The sequence below is a fragment of the Choristoneura fumiferana genome, chromosome 29 (assembly GCF_025370935.1).
Source record: "Choristoneura fumiferana chromosome 29, NRCan_CFum_1, whole genome shotgun sequence".
Taxonomy (NCBI): Eukaryota; Metazoa; Arthropoda; class Insecta; order Lepidoptera; family Tortricidae; genus Choristoneura; species Choristoneura fumiferana.
The window spans coordinates 6180831-6199915 of NC_133500.1; the positions used below are offsets into that span (position 1 = coordinate 6180831).

Consider the following 19085-nt stretch of genomic DNA (forward strand, 5'->3'; position numbering starts at 1 on the left):
TACCGTTTCAAATAAACGAATCGCTTAGTTTTTTATCGATAACATAGCCAAATGATGTATTTTTAGATATTTTGATATCTGATGTTTATCCCATACTTATTTATTTCTCTAAAAATCAAAAAAAGAAAAACTGTCCGAGGTACAACAGCTTCCCTATTGTGTGGTGGTGATAGTTGGGTTTGTGTGATTTGCGTGTGTTCTTACAGTGTGGAGGCGGAGGAGCTGCATGAACACATGTGTTGCATAAACGTAGCTATCGTAAGGTCGCGGGTGAGCAAAGTTATTATTTATAGTTCATTGATATGGACCTCCGCAAAGTAACGCCTGATTCAATAAATAAAATCAGCTGTTGGAACATTAAACCAGTCAGCATCCCAAGCTTGTGTTTGTAAACATGCATCAAACCGGCTGCGCCATGTTTACTACGGAAGGATGCAAGTCAAATACAAGTTCAGGATGTCTGCTTTATTGCTCCAAGAGCTGACCTACCTATAGACAACAATACGGTATTTGACTATTTTGTATTTGTTTTATAAATTAAAAATTAACAATGCCTGTTATCGAATAGAGAAACAATTTTTAAGCTACCTTTACAAATAACAAAGTTATAATGGTTTGAAATTCAAGATTAGACAGAGAAAGACATACTGGCATGTGACATCACACGCCAGTTCCGCCATACTTGCTGCATGGAGAAAAGCGTTTGAGAAAGAGACGGGTATACAGATTTTTCAAAAAATCACTATAAATCCTATTTTCAACCGATTTAAATTTTCTCTTCGCTAAATTAAGGAGTTGTCAAATACCGTATTACATTTTCGAGTACTTTCGAGTTCACATCATGCAGTCTTAGGGGCTGTTTCACCACCCATTGATTAATTTTAACTGACCAATAAATGTGATGCCGTCTCCGTCTATTCAAACAAAACAAACAGAGACGGCATCACATTTATCCGTGAGTTACATTTAATCAATGGATGGTGAAACAGGGGGTTTCGCCATTTTTAAATTTGTCAAACTGAATAACGAACAGAGCCTAGCATAGAGCCAAATATTCACACGATCATTCTAAGAAAAGCCATAGTATCTGCAGACATTTTTAACCGGTGTGCCGCGATTGCCGCGAAGTGTACGCTGCATTGGAATCATGAATAGCTATTTTAATGAGAAAATTTACGTTGCTTTTTGGGGTTTCGTACCTAAAGGTGTCAACGCGAGACACTATTGATAAGCCTCCGCTGTCCGTTATGTTGTACATATTATAGGTAGTACCTGGACGACCGAGCCCCGCTCGGGCTAAAACTCGGTAACCAGCGTTTCCCCAGAGATAAGTCCAAGCTAGATCGATTTTTCATTCCCGAAAACCCCTAGGTACATACAAAATTTTATCGAAATCGTTGGAGCCATTTGGAGTCATTTTGTTTAAAGGTAGGTATTAGATCGATAGATAGATACTGCACGGAACACTACGCGCCACTCCGACTCGCACTTGGCTATTTTTACTGGTGTGCCGTGAAACTTTGTTGAACACGCCTGCTATAGTTAATGCTCGCCAAAAAATTTAATTATTCACAATGATGTCGAACTGATGCTCGACAAAAAGCTTGAAGCAAATTTACCGTTGTACGCTTGAATGCTCGCTAGAACACTCGCTCTCGCTAGAATGCTCGGAAAGACACCAATGAGGGCTATCGCGAATGAATTTGCCGCTAGAGGCGCTAGTGTAGCGTGAGGTCTCCGAAATGTCAAATCTCATAGTTTTTGGGTGAGCTACGCGGGTTTATTTATAATTAGAATAATTTTGTGAATTTTGCATTACCTGAAATTAATTATGGCAATTATGCGTTACGGGGCAATGAATGTCTGTGTTTTGAGACAGTTTTGTCTTTCGGAAACTTTTGTCCTCCCTTTTTTTCCGAACAAAACAGGACTAAGCAACACTGTGGTTGCTGGATATTTTTATGGTACGGTTTTAAGGTGTATTAAATATGATTTTAATCTAAACTTTGTTTTAACGCCCGTAATAACAGTCTCTGAAAGCCACACTTAAAAACCTCACGCAACAGTGCGCCATCTAGTGAGACAAAAAACGATAGCCCTCGTTGACTTTGACAACTAAGTAATAGACAACGGATGCACATATTTATGTTTATAAAGTCCAAGATTCGAGAGGAATACTCGTATATTTAAAAAATATATCTGTCTCGACCGGGGATCGAACCCGAGACCTCGAGCTTCGTAGTCAGGTTCTCTAACCACTACCTAGGCTATTCGGCCGTCATAATCAAACAGTTTGAACGAAAGATCTGAAACTATCAAATCATTATGTTTTTAACAAAAAGAAAAAAGTTCAAAAGAAGTAACTTACTTCATCAAACACCAAGCAGCATGCTACGTCACAAAACATAAAAGTACATCCAGGTGAAATAAAAAGAAAACATTCCAATTTTCACATTTCAAATTTATATTTAAAAAAGCCATAATTAATACACACTTGCCGAACAAGGCGGAATGAAAACACAGAATGCACATCACCAAGCGTATAATTTTCAACGTCAAAAACTTAAAAATAAATAAAGTCAATTCATAATATCGATAAAATAAAATTACGTGACTTTTAAAGTGACCTTGGACTAATGAAAAGCTTAATAGTGTATAAATTGAATTTCTTTATGAAAAAAAAAAGTAGACAACACGTGGCTTGAACTTGACACATAAAATAGTATTTAACAGACAGCGAACATACTTTTGTCAAATTCAAGTAAAACTAAAACTATACACGTTTTCGAAGAGACAGTAAATATAGTTTAAAAAAAAACTAAAAAACAACCTTTTATAGCACATATTCTTTAGTTTTTTATTGATTTTTCTAATTTTCCAAGTTGGTTGTTATTATCTAAGTGAATATTTTGAGTGAAAATCTGTGATGCCGTAGATGACGACGTAAATAATTTTGTAAATACTGGAGGACCCTGTATTGTATAAGAAGACACTCACACAATGACAAGTGATGTTACTTTCGTTTAATTTATTCGTGCCAGCTCTTGTGACTTCATACATCATTTTTTTTTAGTCCAAGATCAATTTAAATAGTTTGGATGACTCCATGCTCAACAATGAAATTTCTATACTAAAACGTGTAAGTACTGCTTCACTTGAATCGAAGAATATGTGGCGTATGACTGTAATTTAATTTTGTGTCCCAAGTCGGGCCTGTTTAACCACCATCTGATAAGATCCTGACATCTTATCTCACAAATAGCTGTACTATACCGTCTCTGTTTCTTTTTAAATATTATAAATGTGTCCTTTTGGCATCACCCTACAGCGCAACGTCTCTAATTTCTCTGTTTTTACTGTATTTTTGTTGTGATGTAGTGTGTTTTTTATGTCAATGTTGTGAGTTTGAGTTTGTTTAAGTTTAAAACTTTATATGTGTGTAAGTATGTGTGTTTTTATTCTTTCACGCTAAAACGGCTGGACGGATTTGTATAAAATACTGGACACATAGACACACACACACACAGGCCACTTTATGTCCCGATATTCCCACGGGCTCTGGATTAAATCCTGAAATTTCATCCGCTAGCGCTAGGATTAGAGACGTGAAATTTGGTGGAAGTGTTTTTCTGCAAAGTTCGCGATACAATTTTTGGGATTTTTTGGGATTTATGTTTTAAACAGAGACGGTATGACAGATATAGGTGATATACATTATCAGGTACTTATAAGAGAGTTGTGAAACATGCCCTCAATGTGAAATCTAATCTATCAAAATTTTGATTCAGTTCGTAGCAAAACTGTATTCTAATAATTGTGCTTGCGACATTGTATCATAAAGACAAAAATTAGAAAATACTCACGTAACACTTAAAAAATTGGCTACTTTACTAAATTAAATACTTTTTTTACATTTAGAATTTAAATGCGTCAAATATATTTTTTAATTATCGCGTATATATATCCAATTTATTTTAAGAATTTAAATCAGTTCTTTTTGAATATAATTTAAATCCATCGAAAATGTAAAATAACACATAATAGCAAAAAATACGATTGCATTATTCTGTTCTATAAGTATATGTAAAATCATATATCACTAAAAACTAAATTAAGTAGGTTAATTTCTAAATAACAAGACTTAATATGACTTGAAACAAAAACGCAACGGCGGCACAACCCTATAGTAAGTGCTATTTTCTGTTTTTCCCTTCTATTTGTGCCCAAATTAAAAAAAAAGCTAAAATAAATCGAAACTATTCTCATTCTCAAATCTTGAAATAATTATAATTGGACAAGTATTTTTATTTATTTGTCCTGTCACTGTCATTAACAGCAGGAAATTATTTATAGAATCAATTTCTTCTTATAATATATTTAAGAAACGATTTGCGTCTGTTTCGTGCAAACGGAACGTTATTGAAAAGTATTTTAAATAGTTTTCGGTTTATAAAACAGTTTTTAATCGATTCTAATGAGGGTTCATCGATACAGAAGTTTATACATTACACATACTCGACTACACGCGCAGCTGCGAACCGGTTTAAACCGGTTTTCGAAAACGTCGATAACGATTTTGTTTCGAACACAATTTTGAACAAAGAACTGTTTTGAAACGTTTTAAAAACTTTTCAATTGCCTTTTTAAGCCATGGTAATTACGATTAATGGCAACACGAGAAACTATATTTTAGATAGTTCGTCAACACAGTAGGTACTGTGCGATACGAAATTATGAAATAGTCTTCCGATTTTTTTTTTCATTTTTCGAGTTGTGCCCCGTTCATTGAAAAGCTATAAAATAATGATTATCAGTACTTTTTTCATAAATTAACGAAGAAGCTAAGATGATTTATGTAAATTTAAGCAGTAACATGTATTTACAAAAAAATAATACTTATCCCCTAAAAATTGTGCATATTTAATAAATACAATAATTCTAACTAAATAATAAAAATATTTCATGTTACAACTTTTTGTACACCGTGCTAGATTTTACGCTTAAAAAAAAATAAAAACCATTTTTTTCTAAATATAAGTATTTAAAAGAATTTCATTTAAAAAATTAAAATGACTTCATTTATTTTTATTGCAAGCCACGAAGGAGCGTTATTCAGGCATTAATTTAATATGATAAAGTTCATAAAAAGATAAAATAAAAAGCGTAAACCCCACGGTGTAATAGTGTTCCCAAATACAAATTAATGGAATGTTAAACTAAAAAGGCTCGCACGGCCCAACGTTAGCCAACCGCGACCAAAATATGTATATCCGTCTCGTTCCAACACAATAAGCATATCAATAAAAGAAACCAAAATGACAACCGTTACTGTCCCAAACGGCCAGCATGCGCCAAAATGCATTACGTATTTAAAAAATGATGGAGCATAGATACAGCTCGCATCACAAAATGACTTATACTTTTCTTTTTTATGACTTATGCTTTTCTTCAGTTTCTACGAGAAAAAAAGAGTGAATTCAAATTTCCAAATAACTGAGGCAATGCTAAAAAATAGTAACTTTACATAAAAAAATCGTGACAGCTCAAAAGTCTTTTGTTGGCAAAAGTTGGGCTATGGCGGCCCGACCACGATCACGCGCGACCAGTGTTGCCAATCAGCGGCCATATTGTTTAAAGCGCTGACGTTCGCTGTCGCATTCGCCATCTCTTTCTACCCTCGCTTATACCGTATGACAGAAAGGAACGATTGTGATTACAAGTGAGCTAGACAATAAGACCTCAGCTGTGCGGTCAGTCTCGACAGCGCAAGTAATACAAAATCCGCTCCCCGCGCCGCTAATCGCTTATAATCGTGGCCAGACCGTATAATAACGTAATATAACGGACGTCACTCAACAAAATGCAAACGGACACGTGCAAAACACTAAGCATGCGGTGATTTTCTCTCGTGTCTCTGGAAAAACAAACAACATTTACTTTAAAAACCATGCGAATGAATGATGATCGAAAAAAAAAATAGATATTTGGACACCATCAACCAATTAACGACATTGACATTTGATCTGTCAAAACGCAATCACTCATTTTTTTATTGTTTAATGATGTCAACTTCTTCTTGATGCTTTGTGAGCACGTCTCAATTCGGAATAGAAAAAATTGATCAAAGAAAAGCATGAGGCATCGACCCGAAATATGAGCATGCTTATGAAAATTAGTTGTTTTTAACCCCCAACGCAAAAAGAGGGGTGTTATAAGTTGACCGCTATGTGTGTCTGTCTGTCTGTGGCACCGTAGCTCTTAAACGGGTGAACCAATTTGAATGCGGTTTTTTTATTTGAAAGCAGGCATTATAGCGATGGTTCTTAGATATGTTTTATCAAAATATTTACTTTATACTTGTTTATTTTGTGTTTATGTAATTTGCGAAATGCGAATAAACGTTTTCTATTCTATTCTATTCTAAAATCAGTTCAGCCGTTTTTAAGATATCGAACTTTTATTTTGCATAGTCGAAGTTACTATTGCTATAAAAGATAAATAGTACTTATCTTTTTCCAATCATTCCAGTCATAAGGGAGACACTGTTTACTCAATATCTTTCAAAAAGTTACTGGTTCAAAGTTTTTTATGACAAAATATGTCACCGCACAAATTTCTTCTTAAAAATAGTCATTATTCACGCGCGAGTAATTTTCATATCAAGATCAAATTTCAGGTCAAGCATAAATGAAATTGACGGCCTGTTACAACTTATTGATCAACTTTATATGGCAGATAAACTTGATGCCGTCTTTTTCATTCGGACAAAACAAATGTGACTGAAAATAACTATGATCGCAAAGCGGTAAAAAAGTTATATATTTTTCATCCAACGAAAACTGCGAAGTTTTTAAAAATACTGTAGGTACTATCGTTTTTTGCCGTGCTAAAACAATTAAAAAAAAAACACCACAAAATAACTTTACGTTCATACTGGCAGCCATACACAGTCACGCCAAAACCCAGTTATCAAAATGGTACATGCTTTTATAGGAATAATTTATTCAAAGAATAGAGAAATGCTGAAATATCTTGTATTGTTTGACTTTAGTTATTTATTATATTATCCTTACTAAATTCAGGTTCCTAGGCTTAATCAAATTTCAGCACTTTTCTAATCGTTAAACATAATTCAGGAGCTGAAAAAAAAAACGTCCCATTTTGGTGCAAAATATTACCACAATACTTATCAATTATCATTAGTGCCTCCTGTCATATTGTAAATAATGTCACGGATAGTCAGTTACGAGCAGTGTTTGAAACCGATACCAAAAATACCGGTACTAAAGCGGTATTACCTACATCGTAGTTTTCAGTCAAAAATTAACTTGCTTGTCACGGAAACGAGCGAGAACGGAACGACCACTTATTTTGTTGTTCTGGTTTCCAGCATTCTTTTAGAAATGCATTAAATTTGCAGTCACTATTCTTGTTAAGATCATATTTATCTTAAAAACAATAAATATTTACTGCCAAACCATACAATCTGACAGCTCAAGTCAGCACCATTGGTTTTATTTTTAGGCGTAGCGAGCGCTGTGATCACACATTTTGGCTCCCCCCATGCTTTGCACGGTCCTAATACCGATATTTTTGGTACCAGTTATAAGGTCTTGCACGAGGTCAAACACGAGTAAAGTCCAATACGAGTTTTGACTATAAATCCTGTTCAATAATACCCTCTGACAATAAAGACATAAGGTTTACCTCAGCATCGTCAATGTCATCAGTGAGACCGTTGAAGGCGTTCCTGGACGACCAACCGTTGGAGTTGCTCGATATTGTGACATCGACGCCTAGAAATAAGTTAGGTTATCAATGGTGGAGCGAACTAGCAAGTGATTAGCGAGGAATTAGAAAGAAAGAAAATGCATTTAATCACAATACAAGACACAACAATATTATTAAGAGCGTTTATACCTAATGAGCTGGCAACGTTGCATTTTTGTTAGTTTTTCTCGATTATTCCAAAAAAATTGATTGAAAATTTAAAATGTGGTCTGTTAGAACTGTTTTTAATGTACAAGTTAATGTTACTGCAATAATTATTCGTGATAGACTTTTATTTTCTTTGAAAACCGTTAATAAACATTGGTTAGTTTTTAAAGAATATAAAAGTCTATCGCGAATAATTATTGCAGTACACACAAACTTATATGATCAGTTTTAACAGACCACATTTTTAATTTTCATTAATTTTTTATGGAATAATCGAGAAAAACTAACAAAAATGCAACGTTGCCAGCTCAGCAGGCATAAACGCTCTTAAGTACGATAGTATAAAAAATAAATAAAACTCGTTTTTGTTTTCTTCTAGTGTTGACGCGTACCTATATAAGCTCGTATAAATAAGCGCGAGCGATGAGATGTCCTTTCAGACCTGCGTTTTATACGCGCGTATAATCTCGTTTCTGGAAACACGTGTGTGGGCGCGTATAGGTGCTCCTTTTGCCACACGGTTTACAGGGGAGACAAACAAGCTTATCGGGAGACAAAATACTAACTTGATCCGTTGCATCCCGATGAACCGGACGAGCCAGAAGAATTCGATGATACTTGTTTAACTGCAGTCTTTGTGTGTCTATAAACAGAAACAGGTATCAGTATAAGTCAAGTTCTCTCACCGGATCGGAACAGCGACTTTAATGCGACCTTGAGTGGAAATCGTGAAACAATAGTAAAATTGTCAAGAGCTGTCACGTATGTCATCGATCGACCCAATGTGCTCGCTCGTTCGAATTACAGTCAAGTTCTAAAACTTCTGAGCAAAAATTCAATCAAAAACGTCTGAAAACGCTTCTACGCTGTTAACAATACAGTAGTGTTCACATATTTTTGATCGAATTTTTGCTCAGAAGTTGAAGAACTCAACTGTACAAATGTGACAAAATTTCAAACAAAAAATTCAAAATTTAATGACACGGCGACTAGGCTTGAAACCGGTAGTAAAAATACCGGTACTAAAGCGGTAATACTGGTTTTTTATCGGAACAATGGAACTAGGGATTGAAATTAGAACTAAAAATACCGGTATTTTTGGTACCAGTTTCAAGCCCTGCGTGTAGGTGTTGACTTTTGTATGCTACCGTGTCGTTCAAACGGTTAAACATGCGGTTATTACAAATACATCTTTCCATGTACCAACAAGATCAGAATTTATATTAAAGGGTTCAATTTAAACACACCTTATCAACCTGGAAGAAGTCGCCCCCATTTAAAAGTGATTTAAAATCGACCTCGAAATTGCTTGCCAATCTCTCGCTATTTCGTCTTGGTCGGTTGACGGGTACGGATAGAGAAGCACTCACTTTTCACCAGAAGTGTTAGGTGGTCGCGGAGGCACGAACGCGTCGACAACCACTTGCTCAGTGCCTTTGATTTCTGCTCGGCAGAAGGGACAACCCTGGCCCTCAGAGTCCTGAAGAAAGAGTGAATCATTACATGTACCACTATTACACCCGCCTCCCTGTAACATATTATGCGCTTATTGTCTACCCTGCATTTTGTGTCTGTATACATTTTTTGTACTGATTTGTGATGTGTAATAAAGTGCAATATTTGTGCAATAAAGTAAAGTATTGTATGGTATATGTAATACATACAAGTTTTTAACGCTAGCTTCAAATTTGAGGTAGTATAGATTCACTTTCTATGATCCTGTTTTTGTGTTTCGATTGAGTTTTAGAAGGATTATATGACAGACAGACAGACGAAATCTTGGACAGATGGTGCAAATTTTTGAATTCAAAAATCAATGAACTAAAAGATTTACTTTGCTCACCCTGGGCTCAAAGTAACGCTTGATTCAACAAATAATTCAAAAATCAACATTCAAACTTTGAATCCCTGTTTCACCCCCATAAAGATTGAAGTTAGAAGAATCCTTTCTTATTCCTTATTTACATCTTAAAAACAACGCATGTGTAAAAAATGTGTTTGTCACTAATAAATAAAGTACCCTATTTATTTAATACAAACATGTCACATATTAAATACAATAATTCATAGACACGTCGGCAACATTAAGCGGAAGTGGTCGTATGTTTCCAATTTTCCCGATAGGAACTTATTATTCACCACATGTATGTATAAATATGAGTACCTAAACGTTTTTCCCGTTTAACTATATTCCAAACACGGGAAAATCTATGAAATATATCACACGGAAATAAATAAAAATAATAAGTAAATAACCCATTTTATCTCTATAGTTGTGACGTCACCTAAGGAAACAGTGACCGTTATAGAATGTAAAAATAATATTAATGTAATGTGTGTGTGTGTGTGTGTGTGTGTGTATGCTGATTTGGGACCATTTCATAATGTATGCATTTTTATATAATACATGCATTTTTTTAGTTTTGTTCTGTTTATTTTTTGTGTGATTGTCACGAATAAACGTTTTTTCTTTCGTTGTCTCAAATCGGAAATATTTACACAATGTTTGCCTAACATCTAGGGCATTCCCTGACAATGAAAACCGCATTGTTTTATACATTAATTGTGTATTTATAAACATCAGTTTATTATTAGGTACATATTTATAGGTCAACGCAGTAAAAACAGAGGTAGTGGTTTTGTGACATTTTTCCTGCCGAGTTTTGAACATGCCCCTGCTTTTTCCTGCCGTGTTTATAATGGGGACGGGTATCATAGAAACCGGATGTACAAGTGTGATTTGAACTCGCGTGCAGAGGGTTCCGTTATATTCATCAGTTTCGGAGATAAGGGGGGAATGGGAATCGTTCCGACAAACAAGCTCTGATAGATAGATAGATATGTCGCACGATTTCACACGAAACATGATAAAAGTTTTTTTTTGTAATTTTGTTAGTTGTATTTCCGAGTTTTACTGATAACAAAACATTGCCCATTGCATCTGTACCTAACTCTTTATCACACGATGAATAAAATATTTGGTTTCTTTTGCTATCAAAAATTTATTGAAAATTTGTCTTTTTTTGTTCTTCAGAGCGGGCGGTAAGCACTACCTAAATGCCCTACTGACGAAATGTACTTACGATTTGCCAAGCAGTCAGACAAGGCGTGCAGAGTAGATGCCCGCAGGGTTCTATCCTGATGTCCTTGTCGTTTTCCGCGCAGATTTTGCACAGTTGAAAAGTGCTCCCTGAAAATTTATCCACAAAATAAGTTTAGGTTATTTATAAATTTGTTAAGTACTTATTTAAAATCCCTTCCATTATGAGAGGGGGCCTGTGGCAGTGGGAGACATTATATAGGCCGAGATGACTAGTCCTTACAAATATTATAATTGCGAAAGTTACTGTAACGTCTTCACGCTTAAACCGTTTAACCGATTTAGATAAAAAATATGGAGATAGTTTGTGACCCTGGGGACGTGGGACAGTTTCTACAACGGAAAATTGCGTAGTTCCCGTGGAATAGGGATACAAGTATTCCTCGCAGATGCAGTTCGGGCAACAGCTGGTTTATAACATTCAGTAAGAGATTAAACTCACCCATTTCACAATACAGCTCGTACTGTTCCTGCGTCACTGTGATATGGTCTTCAGCTGGTGATATTATGGCGCTGCTGAGGTCTGGATTCACATCTCTTCCGTCTGGGTATAGGTAGCTGAAATATATGTGTCAGTTTTAAATTACAATTCCATCACGGTACGACAAGGCATGGGGAGCGGGTCGTGCAAGTTTGCATTATACTGCAGCGCTCGATTGACCACTTTATACTCGTTCGCTTTACGGCTCCGCGGTGTTAATCAACTTGCACGACTTTTCTTGCAGGTCTAAACAAGGCCTGATGCGGAACTTCGATCGATCTAAAACTAGAGAACACGCATTTTCTCAGAGATACTTCCGAGGTAGATCAATTGTTCATTTCTAAAACTATGTGGGACACATAGCGAATTTCATTGAAATCGTTGGAACTGTTTAAGAGTTCCCACAAAAAAATAGATATACAAAAGTAGTTCGTGTAAAGGTTAGGGATTGCAATACGGAAAACCGGATCCAGCAGACCCGGCATCAAAATACACTTACCGGATGCAGTGATTGGGTCCGGTGATATCCTATTTCGGCAAAATAACCGCGGTTGCATGAATGCTTAAACGTGTGTAAGTTACTTGTGTATGCGAGTCGTTTGACGCTGAACCACCATAGCAAATTTCATCTAAATGGTGGAAATATTTCTGAGATCCTCGAAATAAATAAGCATACAAATCATGTAAAGATGCAAAGCAAAGATGTTATTATTGTTTAGGGGATGTTACGTAAAACTAATAGGTGGAACAACTTACAATCCTTCTCTATAGCCGTCGAGCAGAGCTTGTACTAAACTCTTATTCTGCGGTATCGTCTGTAGAATCTCTCCATCGACCGTCACGTATCCTATTGCCCATTGGCCCAGTCTTGTGCACGATAATCTGAAGAAAAAAAAAACCGAAATGTTGGTTATATATGTATTATACTCAATGTCAATTGTGGGCCGAATTTAAAAATTATTTTTTTGTTCTAAAGGACATACTTCCGACATACTCCTATTGACACCAAGTCAGGATCTGATGATGGAATCTTAGAAAAATCGAGGGCAACCCTTGTATTTTTAAAGCGCACCTTATAGCGATTTTGGCATTTTTAACACCAAGTCACCAAGTCAAGTATTTTTATTTATTTTTTAATAACTATGCCGTGTTTGAGCTTAATGGAATCGTTGTGAGATGCACTTTGGTTAAATCACTAAAAACCATGAAAAAAAAAACATTTTATCAAAAAATGGAACTGAAATGATTGAAGATAGTATGTAGAGGTAGACGACTATAGTTCCACTCCTGCTGGCTCGTGCTGAGGCACCGATTTCAAAGTAGTGGAAAATTATTTTCAAGGTTTTTGAAGTCGGTTCCATTTTCTGTTAAATAGTTTTTTTTTACAATAATAATAATTCTCAAAATTTAATGATTCTATTCTACAAATATTACGTTTCAATGACTTAGTATGAACAATTTCTTTAACGGGAACGGTTATGTTGCTAAGGAAGTAATAAGAAGCCACCTAACATGAAACACCACAGGGAAAACCGAAAAGAGGAAAGCGAAAAAATGTAAGTCAAAAAACCAACAGGTAACAACAGGCCCAATATAGATTGCTGACTGACATCATAGAAACTAGATGGATTTTCTTGTTATTGCTAGGTATTCCTGATAATTTCATAGACATCGTCATCATCATATCAGCCGTAGGACGTCCATTGTTGGACATAGACCTCCAGTTGCTTTGGTTGGAAGCGGCCTGCATCCACCGTGAACACGCTGCTTCACCAAGATCATGCGTCCATCTTGCTTGTCGATCCGTGGTTTCCATTCGAGAACTTTTCGACCCCAACGTTCTCAGTGCTATATGGTCTGCCCATTGCCACTTTAACGAGCTAATTCGCATATCTATGTCAATGATCCTCGTTCTTCTACGTTTCTGAATCCCATAAATAAAGAAACCCCGAGCATAACCCTCTCCATATCTCGCTAAGCATCGCCGAGCCTATTCATAACGCCTTCGGATCCATATTATATTTATCATTACTGGCAACACTGGTTGAATTTGGTTGAAGACTTTCGATAGAGATATTCGAAAAAAAAATACGAAACATCTAAATAGATCTTGAAGGACAAAAGGTAGAAGGCTGAGCAAAAAGTCCTTGGATTCTTTCCACCCAGTTATCATTGTTAGCAGCTGGATCTGGATGGATATACAGGGCCTCCCCAAAGAACGCCAGGGACAAGTCCGGCGTCGCCCACATCAATCGGACTTATGTAACGTTCACCAGACTATGAGTCCACTTTGTGTAGCGCCTACCCACGTTCCGTCTTCCGATCGCGGAAACTTAAGATCACTTTTTTTTATGTTTATTTTTATTTAGTTCCAATGGTCATCAGTTCTTCAAGTAATTTGACTCGTCTACTCCAATTCGTCAGGCTTTTCGCTTACTTTGGTTCTTCCGCATTTTTGATTGAGATCCAAGTATAATATAAGCAAAAAGAAAGTTGTCTCACCTAAAAACATAACTCCCAGCCTTGTGTATGTATTTCTGGAGGCGCGCTTTCACCTCGTCGTACGTCAAGAAGGCCACGTAGCCCGGATGCGTCACGGCTAGAAGCTGCCAGTTCCTGAGCAAAGTGCTCCAAGGCTGGAATAACCTGGAATTAAGGATAAAGAAAAGATAATTAACAAAGAGGCAGCAGGAAAGCCAGTGTTAAGTAAAATTAATACTTGTAATGATGTGTTGTGCTTGTAAACCGGCTGAGGGATAATACTAGAAGATGGGCAGCGGCGTCTTCTTGGCAACCTTTACATCCTATACTGTGTTCGCCAACCTGCAACCCGCAACCCGCTTGCCAAGCGTGGCGAGTATTGGCGAAACCCATCATAAACCTCAAACGAAAAAGCAACTGTAGGTCTATGGGGGAAGCCTATGTCCAACTAATGATGAATGTTGTTTCTTTTTATTTTATATATTCCTTGAAAACAGATAACAACTTGATGCCTCTCAAACAAGCACACATATTTTTTTTTGCATGCACCACATGTAGCAAAGCAATGGGGACGACGGCGCTTTTAAAAAACGCGTTGTGTAAAGGCCCTTAATGCAGTTAAGCTACTCAGAATTTCAAGTGTCTATCTTCAATGGTTTAGACTGTTGCCTGTCAATCCATCAGTCGATTAGTAACGGGATGTACAACATAAAAAGATGTCACCCGTATCTATATCCGAGTATTTCTAAAAAGTTGTCCCGTCATGAATTTGACAAGAAATCAGTTTTGTCAAGAAATCATTAACCCTAAGGACGATATCATAAAACATAAGTAAACCACATAAACAAAATTTCTTGACGTTTTCTTGACGATTTCGTCACGAAATCTTCTGAGGAAAAAAATCTTAATTTTGTAACTACTTACATCAAAACTTTCTATTGGATCCAACAACAAAAATTATCTGACTTATTATTACTTTTACCACAAGGTTTTGTATATATTTAAAAACAATATTCCTTATTTTTTGTGGTGAAATAGCGTCAATATTTTTTTTTAATAAGTGGACAACTGAAAAATTAAAAAATAGACAACTTTTTGAGAAATAGTCATCCATGCTGTGTCGAGTGTCGTTTCGTTTCATCAGTTTTTTATTAGCATCCGCAAAAATGCTTAAAAACTGACAATGTATCAGAACCTAAAGAAACTGCTACAGGAACATGAATCCATGCTTAGTACGCAGCCTATTGTATCTTTACAAAAGTTCAATCAAGTATGTAACCAACGTCATTTTCATCTTAATTATAACATCATTTGCCATAAGCAATTTGCATTACTAACGTGCTTGTTTGATTAATTAATTGTTTGTATAATACGGTTAGCACAAACATTAGCACGAGGGTCTGAGTCTGAGGTAATAATTACACAAACACCCCATGAGATCGAGGTATTTATCTTGCTCAAAGGAGTGAGGATAATTTACGTATCTAATATACCTAGAGATATTGTTATATCAGGTAACGTATATACTTTAACCTAAATCCTACTTACACAATCTTTTTTTGCTGACAGTCTTCACCAAACTTCAACCAAACGTCCACCAAATTTCAAGTCAATCCGACCATTGAAAGTGGATCAAATTCACCTGTAAGATTTGAAACAAAATATATATACGAGGTGAAGTAAAATAAATAGTGTTCTGGTGCGCTGGATTTTATAGATAATATAATCTTAAAATTAATCTTAGATAGAAAAAATATCTTAAAATTTAGTTGAGTAAACGTACTGTTGATAAAAACAAATAATATTCGGAAAAATAAAGCGGTGCATCATTTCTTACGGCTTTCCAATGGAAATTGGAACGTAGTAGCCGTGAGTTATGATATTTGCGATAGATGGCACCACAGGTCACTATTGGAGTATGCAAGCGATCAAAATTTTGGGACGGTTGGTGAGGCGCCCGTACTGCAGTTAGTAGCAGCGTCTTATACGTCCACTGTTGAACATAGGCCTCCCCCATAAACCTCCAATTGCTTCGGTTGAAAGCGGCTTGTATAACAAACAATGAAAACATTAGTTAATTCTCACTCACCTGGTGAAAACATCGAACTCGAAATTAGATATGAAGTCGTTGCAGGTGAGATCTATGGTAGTCTTTAGCGCCATCGTCTCCAGACCCGAGGATATGGGATGCACGTTGTTCAGCTCTTCCCGGAACAGCTTCCAGGGTACCAGCGTGCTGTGGACAAAAATGGAACATGTCATACTTGTCATACACCTCTAAGCACTTAGGCTGCGTTTAAACCAGCCAATTGCTCCATTAACCTATGTTAGCTCCGCTCAGTTGTTGCCACTAGAGCTGTGCCGTGCGAGGATAGGTAAATAAAACGTTTCTATTGGTTTATGAAAAACACATTCTTCGCAACACATCCTCTGGTGGAAACGCAGCCTAAATAGCCTCATTTTTAAAGCCTCTCGACTCCTTTTCGAGTTAGGAGACTAAAACTGAAGACTCATTTGAGTCGCTATTTTAGTACTAAACCTTAAAAACCAAGCCTCTACTTGACTAAAGCACTTTATCATCATCATCAGCCGGAAGGCGTCCAGTTTAACAAAGGCCCTCTCCTTTAGAACGCCACAATGAACGACAACTCGCCACTTTCATCCACCAACCGGCCCATAAGTTTCACGATGTCGTCAGTCCATCTAGTGGGAGGCCTGCCAAACTACTTAAATGACTCATGTTTTATGAGTATCATACAGAAGTGGAGAAGGGATTTTTCGAAATTCGTACGGCATAGAAAACTAACTTCTGACGTGAGCATAATCTAATTTTCATAGTACAATACATTTCATATGTTTATGGATGTGTTAAAAATAAAACTTTATACCCTTTTGGAATGAGTTAAAATCAAAATTCCAACTCATTATATACATCACACAATAGATTACAAGTATGTAATCTAACCCAATTTGTAACATAGAGGTAATTTTATACAAATCACTTCCCGGTTCGAAACTCGAAACCCCACTTGATTGGCAAGGGTATCGAAAACATCAAACATTAACACGCAAATAGATTATACGGACCGCAAACTACAATTTCGCATGTTACGCCCTTGTAGGGCCCAAAGCCCAACCCGCAAGGATAATTACCTGTACGTTGTAACAAGGGAGGTTTATTCCTTCAATATTGTCTGGAAAAACATTAGGAGGATATTTAATACAGTTTATGCCTACATAAGTTGGATGGTTACACGTTAATCCGGCTCGGTGGAGCGATTTTAAAACGAGGTCAGGTCCAAAATGTGTACCTACCTAATTGGGTCTCTTATTATCAATCAGGTCACAAATTCCCGAACAGGCAATCAAGCAAGATGTTCGTTTAATTTTGATGGAATTCAATGAAAAAAAAAACCGGAATACCTGAGAAATTTTGAGAAATTTGCAGAAAAGTTGCCAACATAGGAGGCTATGATAAAATGCCTCTTGCGTCAGCAATTTCTTCGGCAGCCATCTCTTACCTACATTATAACTTTTTGCATGTAAATTTTTTATGCACCTAAAATAGGTGCGCCACCAAAATACTTAAAGATAAGAATACCCTATCGCAACAAGGGACAGCGGATCGTTAACATTTCGATGACAAAGTCCGTCCTAACCATTTCACAGACTACATAGAAACTAGACAACATTTTCGCAAAAACTGTCGGCATTAGTTAGATATGTGCTTTGCACGTACGAACCAGTGAACCGATCGGGACAGTGGGAGGGACGAGGGAACAGAACAATAACGACACACCGGGATGTGTGACATTTGTTCTAATTTTAGTTGGAAAGCTAGTTTTTGAAGCTGGGTTTCTCTAGCGAGCGCTTTAGACACAGAGGACACCTTGAATTCGCTAGATTAATCTGAGTACAAGACAAGCTTTTATTTAACAGTTGGTGTAGTAAGACGAGCAGAGTTCGTAGTAATTTACAGGCTAATTATAATGACATGGATGAAAGAAAAACCGTCAATATAGAGAGTAAAACCGAAGTAGCGTTATTAAATTTACAATCCTGAAAACGCGAATCATTAGGCCACCTATCGATAAGTAATCATGGTGAAAGCACTACTCGAAAACACTAATACTAAACAAATAGGCCCCTCCTTTCACACATACATTAAACAGCTATTACTCTAATAGGCTCCTGTTTGTCTGATAGGCACCGCCAAAAGTTAACATTAGTAGCTACACATGTACCTACAGTAGCAGAAGTGATCGTGTGCTTTTGTAACACAAAATAGTATTAACTAAAAAAAAAAAAAAGCAGTACGACATGTGCAGATTATTTTCGTATTTTAATCAACTTGTGCTGTTCGTAAATCGTAATTATACTTTCGCTATAATAAGTAATCAATAGTTATTGCGACGATCATCTACATAACATTTACTGGGAAAGCCGTATTTTCCGGGTTGTTATAAAAAGCCTTGCCTTCTAAGGTCAAAGAATCAAATAACACAACCTATCAATAACCACATTAACTTACTCAAGCTGCTTTTTCCGAGTAGATAAATTAAAATAATCGGTACATCAAAGGAATAATAATTATTCATTGAGAATCAAAAGAATAACCGGGGTAGCAAATTACCATAGTTATTATGGTAAACCAGAGCATTAATGTGTCGGTTCGACGAGTGCATTCAATTATATAGTAATGGAATTAATGAACATATCGATTTGGAGAGCTTTGTGATTAAATATTAAATGGGAGCTTGAATGTAGAGTAGTATCACTTGATTTGGAAATTATAGCACTTAAAACAACAACACCCACAATACTAACAACAGACAACATGAATAAAGCAGAGGAAACGAAAATGATTTTCTAACGGTCATAGATTCAGTCCGCAGATCCGCACTGGGCCCGCGTGGGAACTACGGCCCAAGCCCTCTTGTTATGAGAGGAGGCCTGTGCTCAGCAGTGGGACGTATATATGCTGGGATGGATGGCATAGATACAGTGAATGCAGAACATTGAATTAGCTACGTCAAGAATAGGATTTTTTTTTTTTGTTTAAAATAAGATTAGACCTTTGACCAC

At 36.4% G+C, this 19085-nt stretch overlaps 1 protein-coding gene across 3 annotated transcripts in view; it reads right to left on the reverse strand.

The window, feature by feature from the left end:
- Positions 1 to 19085, reverse strand: part of Cbl (E3 ubiquitin-protein ligase CBL) — a 118844-nt gene that overhangs the window by 7771 nt on the left and 91988 nt on the right. For 2 of the 3 annotated variants that reach the window (XM_074109906.1, XM_074109904.1), the window contains exons 2-9: positions 16090 to 16236; positions 14022 to 14165; positions 12276 to 12401; positions 11481 to 11596; positions 11022 to 11128; positions 9309 to 9418; positions 8505 to 8581; positions 7708 to 7796 (exon numbers count right to left, since the gene is read on the reverse strand). In XM_074109906.1, coding sequence (XP_073966007.1) covers positions 7708 to 7796; positions 8505 to 8581; positions 9309 to 9418; positions 11022 to 11128; positions 11481 to 11596; positions 12276 to 12401; positions 14022 to 14165; positions 16090 to 16236 — 916 coding nt within the window. Of the gene's footprint in view, positions 1 to 2440; positions 5915 to 7707; positions 7797 to 8504; positions 8582 to 9308; positions 9419 to 11021; positions 11129 to 11480; positions 11597 to 12275; positions 12402 to 14021; positions 14166 to 16089; positions 16237 to 19085 lie in introns of those variants that run through there. The other variant, XM_074109905.1, reaches the window with a different exon arrangement.